The following is a 9,309-nucleotide window of genomic DNA, read 5'->3' as shown; positions in this document are numbered from 1 at the left end:
CGGTGGTGGTGACTGACGGTGGTGGTGGTTGTGGCGGTGGCTGACGGTGGTGGTGACTGACGGTGGTGGTGGTGTTGGTGTGTGACGGTGGTGGTGCTGGTGGCTGACGGTGGTGGTGGCTGACGGTGGTGGTGTCTGACGGTGGTAGTGGTGTCTGACGGTGGTGGTGACTGACGGTGGTGGTGGCTGACGGTGGTGGTGGCTGACGGTGGTGGTGGCTGACTGTGGTGGTGGCTGACGGTGGTGGTGGCTGACGGTGGTGGTGGTGGTGTCTGACGGTGGTGGTGGCTGACGGTGGTGGTGACTGACGGTGGTGGTGGTGCTGGTGGCTGACGGTGGTGGTGGCTGACGGTGGTGGTGTCTGACGGTGGTGGTGGCTGACGGTGGTGGTGGCTGACGGTGGTGGTGTCTGACGGTGGTGGTGGCTGACGGTGGTGGTGGCTGACGGTGGTGGTGGCTGACGGTGGTGGTGGTGGTGTCTGACGGTGGTGGTGGTGGTGGCTGACGGTGGTGGTGACTGACGGTGGTGGTGGTGGTGGTGCTGGTGGCTGACGGTGGTGGTGGCTGACGCTGGTGGTGTCTGACGGTGGTAGTGGTGTCTGACGGTGGTGGTGTCTGACGGTGGTGGTGGTGGTGGTGGTGTCTGACGGTGGTGGTGGTGGTGTCTGACGGTGGTGGTGGTGGTGTCTGACGGTGGTAGTGGTGGTGGTGGGGGTGGTGGTGGCTGACGGTGGTGGTGTCTGACGGTGGTGGTGTCTGACGGTGGTGGTGTCTGACGGTGGTGGTTTCTGACGGTGGTGGTGTCTGACGGTGGTGGTGACTGACGGTGGTGGTGTCTGACGGTGGTGGTGGTGGTGTCTGACGGTGGTGGTGGCTGACGGTGGTGGTGGCTGACGGTGGTGGTGGCTGACGGTGGTGGTGTCTGACGGTGGTGGTGGCTGACGATGGTGGTGGCTGACGGTCGTGGTGTCTGACGGTGGTGGTGGTGGTGTCTGACGGTGGTGGTGGTGGTGTCTGACGGTGGTGGTTGTGGTGTCTGACGGTGGTGGTGGTGGTGTCTGACGGTTGTGGTGGCTGACGGTGGTGGTGGTGACTGACGGTGGTGGTGACTGACGGTGGTGGTGACTGACGGTGGTGGTGACTGACGGTGGTGGTGGCTGACGGTGGTGGTGACTGACGGTGGTGGTGACTGACGGTGGTGGTGACTGACGGTGGTGGTGGCTGACGGTGGTGGTGGCTGACGGTGGTGGTGACTGACGGTGGTGGTGGTGGTGGTGTGTGACGGTGGTGGTGGCTGACGGTGGTGGTGGTGGTAGCTGACGGTGGTGGTGGTGGTGGCTGACGGTGGGGGTGACTGACGGTGGTGGTGGTGGTGGTGGTGGCTGACGGTGGTGGTGGCTGACGGTGGTGGTGTCTGACGGTGGTAGTGGTGTCCGACGGTGGTGGTGGTGGTGGTGGGGGTGGTGGTGGCTGACGGTGGTGGTGTCTGACGGTGGTGGTGTCTTACGGTGGTGGTGTCTGACGGTGGTGGTGTCTGACGGTGGTGGTGTCTGACGGTGGTGGTGTCTGACGGTGGTGGTGGCTGACGGTGGTGGTGGTGTCTGACGGTGGTGGTGTCTGACGGTGGTGGTGTCTGACGGTGGTGGTGGTGGTGGCTGACGGTGGTGGTGGCTGACGGTGGTGGTGGCTGACGGTGGTGGTGGCTGACGGTGGTGGTGTCTGACGGTGGTGGTGTCTGACGGTGGTGGTGTCTGACGGTGGTGGTGTCTGACGGTGGTGGTGGTGGTGTCTGACGGTGGTGGTGGTGGTGTCTGACGGTGGTGGTGGTGGTGTCTGACGGTGGTGTTGGTGGTGTCTGACGGTGGTGGTGGTGGTGGTGTGTGACGGTGGTGGTGGCTGACGGTGGTGGTGGTGGTGGCTGACGGTGGTGGTGACTGACGGTGGTGGTGGTGGCTGACGGTGGTGGTGGCTGACGGTGGTGGTGGCTGACGGTGGTGGTGTCTGACGGTGGTAGTGGTGTCTGACGGTGGTGGTGGCTGACGGTGGTGGTGTCTGACGGTGGTGGTGTCTTACGGTGGTGGTGTCTGACGGTGGTGGTGTCTGACGGTGGTGGTGTCTGACGGTGGTGGTGTCTGACGGTGGTGGTGGCTGACGGTGGTGGTGGTGTCTGACGGTGGTGGTGTCTGACGGTGGTGGTGACTGACGGTGGTGGTGGTGTCTGACGGTGGTGGTGACTGACGGTGGTGGTGTCTGACGGTGGTGGTGGTGGTGTCTGACGGTGGTGGTGGCTGACGGTGGTGGTGGCTGACGGTGGTGGTGGCTGACGGTGGTGGTGTCTGACGGTGGTGGTGTCTGACGGTGGTGGTGGCTGACGATGGTGGTGGCTGACGGTCGTGGTGTCTGACGGTGGTGGTGGTGGTGTCTGACGGTGGTGGTGGTGGTGTCTGACGGTGGTGGTTGTGGTGTCTGACGGTGGTGGTGGTGGTGTCTGACGGTTGTGGTGGCTGACGGTGGTGGTGGTGACTGACGGTGTTGGTGACTGACGGTGGTGGTGACTGACGGTGGTACTGACTGACGGTGGTGGTGACTGACGGTGGTGGTGGCTGACGGTGGTGGTGACTGACGGTGGTGGTGACTGACGGTGGTGGTGACTGACGGTGGTGGTGGCTGACGGTGGTGGTGGCTGACGGTGGTGGTGACTGACGGTGGTGGTGGTGTGTGACGGTGGTGGTGGCTGACGGTGGTGGTGGTGGTGGCTGACGGTGGTGGTGGTGGTGGCTGACGGTGGTGGTGACTGACGGTGGTGGTGGTGGTGGTGGTGGCTGACGGTGGTGGTGGCTGACGGTGGTGGTGGCTGACGGTGGTGGTGTCTGACGGTGGTAGTGGTGTCTGACGGTGGTGGTGGTGGTGGTGGTGGGGGTGGTGGTGGCTGACGGTGGTGGTGTCTGACGGTGGTGGTGTCTTACGGTGGTGGTGTCTGACGGTGGTGGTGTCTGACGGTGGTGGTGTCTGACGGTGGTGGTGTCTGACGGTGGTGGTGGCTGACGGTGGTGGTGGTGTCTGACGGTGGTGGTGTCTGACGGTGGTGGTGTCTGACGGTGGTGGTGTCTGACGGTGGTGGTGTCTGACGGTGGTGGTGGTGGTGGCTGACGGTGGTGGTGGCTGACGGTGGTGGTGGCTGACGGTGGTGGTGTCTGACGGTGGTGGTGTCTGACGGTGGTGGTGTCTGACGGTGGTGGTGTCTGACGGTGGTGGTGGTGGTGTCTGACGGTGGTGGTGGTGGTGTCTGACGGTGGTGGTGGTGGTGTCTGACGGTTGTGGTGGCTGACGGTGGTGGTGGTGACTGACGGTGGTGGTGACTGACGGTGGTGGTGACTGACGGTGGTGGTGACTGACGGTGGTGTTGGCTGTCGGTGGTGGTGATTGACGGTGGTAGTGACTGACGGTGGTGGTGACTGACGGTGGTGGTGGCTGACGGTGGTGGTGGCTGACGGTGGTGGTGACTGACGGTGGTGGTGGTGTGTGACGGTGGTGGTGGCTGACGGTGGTGGTGGTGGTGGTGGTGTGTGACGGTGGTGGTGGCTGACGGTGGTGGTGGTGGTGGCTGACGGTGGTGGTGACTGACGGTGGTGGTGGTGGTGGTGGTGGCTGACGGTGGTGGTGGCTGACGGTGGTGGTGACTGACGGTGGTGGTGACTGACGGTGGTGGTGGTTGTGGCGGTGGCTGACGGTGGTGGTGACTGACGGTGGTGGTGGTGTGTGACGGTGGTGGTGCTGGTGGCTGACGGTGGTGGTGGCTGACGGTGGTGGTGTCTGACGGTGGTAGTGGTGTCTGACGGTGGTGGTGACTGACGGTGGTGGTGGCTGACGGTGGTGGTGGCTGACGGTGGTGGTGGCTGACGGTGGTGGTGGTGGTGTCTGACGGTGGTGGTGGTGGTGGCTGACGGTGGTGGTGACTGACGGTGGTGGTGGTGGTGGTGCTGGTGGCTGACGGTGGTGGTGGCTGACGGTGGTGGTGTCTGACGGTGGTGGTGGCTGACGGTGGTGGTGGCTGACGGTGGTGGTGTCTGACGGTGGTGGTGGCTGACGGTGGTGGTGGCTGACGGTGGTGGTGGCTGACGGTGATGGTGGTGGTGTCTGACGGTGGTGGTGGTGGTGGCTGACGGTGGTGGTGACTGACGGTGGTGGTGGTGGTGGTGCTGGTGGCTGACGGTGGTGGTGGCTGACGGTGGTGGTGTCTGACGGTGGTAGTGGTGTCTGACGGTGGTGGTGTCTGACGGTGGTGGTGGTGGTGGTGGTGTCTGACGGTGGTGGTGGTGGTGTCTGACGGTGGTGGTGGTGGTGGTGGTGGGGGTGGTGGTGGCTGACGGTGGTGGTGGCTGACGGTGGTGGTGGCTGACGGTGGTGGTGTCTGACGGTGGTGGTGTCTGACGGTGGTGGTGTCTGACGGTGGTGGTGGCTGACGGTGGTGGTGTCTGACGGTGGTGGTGGTGGTGTCTGACGGTGGTGGCGGTGGTGTCTGACGGTGGTGGTGGTGGTGTCTGACGGTGGTGGTGGTGGTGTCTGACGGTTGTGGTGGCTGACGGTGGTGGTGGTGACTGACGGTGGTGGTGACTGACGGTGGTGGTGACTGACGGTGGTGGTGGCTGACGGTGGTGGTGGCTGACGGTGGTGGTGACTGACGGTGGTGGTGACTGACGGTGGTGGTGACTGACGGTGGTGGTGGCTGACGGTGGTGGTGGCTGACGGTGGTGGTGGTGGTGGTGTGTGACGGTGGTGGTGGCTGACGGTGGTGGTGGTGGTGGCTGACGGTGGTGGTGGTGGTGGCTGACGGTGGTGGTGACTGACGGTGGTGGTGGTGGTGGTGGTGGCTGACGGTGGTGGTGGCTGACGGTGGTGGTGACTGACGGTGGTGGTGACTGACGGTGGTGGTGGCTGACGGTGGTGGTGACTGACGGTCGTGGTGACTGACGGTGGTGACTGACGGTGGTGACTGACGGTGGTGGTGACTGACGGTGGTGGCTGACGGTGGTGGTGACTGACGGTGGTGGTGACTGACGGTGGTGGTGGCTGACGGTCGTGGTGACTGACGGTGGTGACTGACGGTGGTGGTGACTGACGGTGGTGGCTGACGGTGGTGGTGACTGACGGTGGTGGTGACTGACGGTGGTGGTGGCTGACGGTGGTGGTGACTGACGGTGGTGGTGGCTGACGGTGGTGGTGACTGACGGTGGTGGCTGACGGTGGTGGTGACTGACGGTGGTAGTGACTAACGGTAGTGGTGACTGCAACAATGTCTGGATCTGCCTCACTAACTCTTTTATCTGTGTGTACTCACCTATTTGTATTCACCTAGTTGTGCATGCGGGGTTGAGCTCTGGCTCTTTGGTCCCGCCTCTCAACTGTCAATCAACAGGTGTACAGATTCCTGAGCCTACTGGGCTCTATCATATCTACATTTGAAACTGTGTATGGAGTCAGCCTCCACCACATCACTGCCTAATGCATTCCATTTATTAACTACCCTGACACTGAAAGAGTTCTTTCTAATGTTTCTGTGGCTCATCTGGGTACTAAGTTTCCACCTGTGTCCCCTTGTCCGTGTTCCACCCGTGCTAAAAAGTTAGTCTTTGTCCACCCTGTCAATTCCCCTCAGATTTTTGTAGGTGGTTATCATGTCTCCCCTTACTCATCTGTTTTCCAGGGATGTGCGGTTCAGCTACCTTAGCCTTTCCTCGTAGCTCATACCTCTCAGTTTCGGGACTAGTCTGGTGGCTTACCTCTGAATCTTCTCTTAACTTTGACTTGTGTTTAACTAGATATGGACTCCAGGCTGGAGCTGCATACTCCAGGATTGGTCTGACATTAGTGGTATACAGGGTCCTGAACGATTCCTTACACAAGTTTCTAAAAGCAGTTCTTATGTTGACCAGTTTAGCATAGGCGGCTGATGATATTCTTTTGATGTGGACCTCTGGGGACAGGTTCGGTGTGATATCGACGCCCCAGATCTTTCTCTCTATTTGACTCTTGCATGATTTCACCTCCCAGATGGTACCTTGTGTTCAGCCTTCTACTCCCTTCGCCTAATCTCATTACTTTATTCTTTCCTGAGTTGAACTTTAGTAGCCATTTTCTAGTGCATTCTTTCAGTTTCTCTAGGTCGTCCTGTAGTCTCGTATCTTCATCTGTCCTGATTCTTCTAATAATATTTGCATCATCAGCAAACATTAAAAGAAATGAATTTATACCCTCTGGAAGATCGTTTACATATATTAGAAACAGGATGGGTCCAAGTACAGAGCCCTGTGGGACTCTGCTGGTGACACTGGGGCTCGCCACTCTGATGTCTCTGAGGCGTGTGCGGGTACGGGCGTGTGCGGGTACGGGCGTGTGCGTGTATGTCAAACCAGATACAAATAGTAGACATTCATTGACAAATAAATCCCTGCAGGTTGTGGGTGTCATACACTGAGGCGGTGAAGGACGAGTTAGGAAGAGTTAGGTGTTGTCATATGACATCAACCCCCGCGGTGCTTGACCAGAGAACCTCGCAGATTAGAGCCCAAGCCGCCGCCACTACCAACCTCGTGTTCTATAACAACCTTTCAGTGTGCTGGTTGTGAAAATGATTTGGCATTTTGGCAACATATCCCCACCTCATTGCCATATATGTACGTGTTTGATATTTCATTATGTAAATAAGCAATATATTAATTTTTTTTAACTGAGAAAACGAAAAATAAAATATCTGATTTATGCTTAGGTAATGTTAGGTTATTTCTAGGAAAGGTTTTGTTTGTGTGTTGTTTAAACAATAGCTGTTTATCTTGTGTGTTTAGTGAGAGTCCGTCCCTCTGCTCATAGTGATCTAATTTATTCATATGCAAAGTATATGTGCCAATCTAGCCATGTATCTATGTATATATAACAACTATGTGTATGTATGACACGGCATATATAAGAACTGGCCTTGTAAGGACACGAACCCTGGTTCAACCTGGCGCCCGGCGAGGACCTGACCGTCGTAGTCACCTTACTGCACCCTATTACACTCGAGTGCATCAAACTACCAGAGTACACACTGGTATACATGCACTTTGTTCTACAGCCACAGTGTATGTATACCATTGTCAAAAACTCTTCAACCAATCAACCCTCCTGTGTGTGAATGGACAGCACTTTGGGAAGTGATTCACAGCTGATTCCTGTTGACCAATCCACACACTAGAAAATAAAGGGACGACGACGTTTCGGTCTGTCCTGGACCATTTTCAAATCGATTGTGAGAATGGTTCAGGACGGACCGAAACGTCGTCGTCCCTTCACTTTCTAGTGTGTGGTCTGGTCAATATACATCAACCACGTTATTGTGACCCATCGCCTGCATATGGATACCACTCTTCCACATTGCTTGGCTGCCAACTGCAGAATGTTGACCATGCCCCAGCATTGTGGGTGTTGAGCTTCTGCCTGTGTGAAGCATACCCAGGAGGCATGCACCAATGAGATGACAGATCTCTTGATGAGCCAATGGCACAGCAGCTCTTGGACCGCTTAGAGTGCAACTACCCAAATGGGTAAGAAACGTAGAATTTTCCAGTACTAGGGAGTGGCGTGTGACCTGAAGCTTGGAGGGACCTGGGGCCAGATTCACGAAAGCAGTTACGCAAGCACTTACGAACCTGTACATCTTTCCTCAATCTTTTGCGGCTTTGTTTCCAATTATTAAACAGTTAATGAGCTCTGAAGCACCAGGAGGCTGTTTATAACAATAAGAATAGTTGAATGGGAAGTGTGTGTGTGTGTGTAAACTGTTTAATAAATGTAACCAAAGCCGTCAAAGATTGAGGAAAGATGTACACGTTCGTAAGTGCTTGCGTAAGTGCTTTCGTGAATCTGGCCCCTGGCCGGTACTCTCAGGCAATACCTAGAAAGATAAGTAACTTCACGCCTCAGTCAAGCCTGTCTCCACACCACCAAACTCCTCACCACTCCTCCTCAAAGCTCAGTACTGGAGATTAACTTTGCCACAATTCTGCCCCTGGTAGGATCTCACAGTAACGATGCACAACGGCTATTGGGATATCGTTGAACTGCTCATATCGTGCTCTATCCGACGATACTAAACACGGTAGCCCAAGCTGCATGCAAAGCAGGTTGAGGACCAGTGCACAGAGTGCACAACACCTGTACATTGAGTGTACTAGACTAAGAGTCCACTCCATTGATCTATCATGCGCAACGCTTTGTATAATGGGAATTCCACAACTACTTTCACAATCTCCTATTTTAGAAACCCATTTTATTTGTGCTTTACCTAAGTGCTTTAAATCTACATTGTTGCCAACGTAACCTATAATTATATTAATGTATAAAAAAATATTGTTTGCGAACAGCCAACACACACACACACACACACACACACATGACCCTAGGGGGCTTCGTGACTGAGTGGACAGCGCTTGGGGGGGATCGTTGTCTTGAGGGCCCGCGTTTGATCACCGGCGGAGGCGGAAACAAACGGGCAGTTTATTTCAAACAGTTTATTTCACCCCGATGGCTCTGTTTACCTAGCAATAAATAGGTTCCTGGGAGTTAAACAGCTGCTACGGCCTGCTTCCTGTGGGGTGTGTGGGTGATTGTGTTGGTTATATGTAGTAGAAATTAGAGGAAGAAATGATTGGTTAGAAAAGCGGGGTCCAAGAGCTAACAGCTCGATTCTGCAGGCACAAATGGTAAATACAGTGACTGTCCCCGCCAGTGTACGGAGCTGTACTCCACACACAACACACCACCACACAAACCTTCACTACTCTCCTGGTTCACCCAAATCCTCCAGACGCAGATAATTCTGGGGACTTCGTGTTCACAGTCTAGGCTTATCATTATTAACATCTTTATTGACAAAATTGGTAAAAAATGTGGCCTTATTGGTGTAATTTAATTAGGTTTTATTATACAGAAGATGCTGCATATACCATACAAGTCCGTTCAGCGTTGAGGGGACTGATAACCGGAGCTGTTGAGGAACTTAAACAACATGAAGAGAACAGGTTTAGGGTGAAGTGTGTAATAAAATCCACTTCTTATATGAGGACTGGCTATAGCCATATAGGGAGGAGTGGCAACACTGTTGTTGTCCTTACACATCTTGAGGTTATCTTGAGATGATTTCGGGGCTTTTTAGTGTCCCCGCGGCCCGGTCCTCGACCAGGCCTCCACCCCCCAGGAAGCAGCCCGTGACAGCTGACTAATACCCAGGTACCTATTTACTGCTAGGTAACAGGGGCATTCAGGGTGAAAGAA

At 56.1% G+C, this 9,309-nt stretch overlaps 1 protein-coding gene across 1 annotated transcript in view; it reads left to right on the top strand.

Annotated features, from left to right (window-relative positions):
- The first annotated feature begins 7,533 nt into the window (after positions 1-7,533).
- The window catches only part of LOC138367619 (periaxin-like), a 58,925-nt gene continuing 57,149 nt past the window's right edge, over positions 7,534-9,309 (top strand). Inside the window, exon 1 of the mRNA XM_069329342.1 lies at positions 7,534-7,580. Coding sequence (XP_069185443.1) covers positions 7,534-7,580 — 47 coding nt within the window. The remainder of the gene's footprint in view (positions 7,581-9,309) is intronic.

Source organism: Procambarus clarkii, chromosome 22 (assembly GCF_040958095.1).
Source record: "Procambarus clarkii isolate CNS0578487 chromosome 22, FALCON_Pclarkii_2.0, whole genome shotgun sequence".
Taxonomy (NCBI): domain Eukaryota; kingdom Metazoa; phylum Arthropoda; class Malacostraca; order Decapoda; family Cambaridae; genus Procambarus; species Procambarus clarkii.
This window is presented reverse-complemented; position numbering and strand designations above follow the sequence as displayed.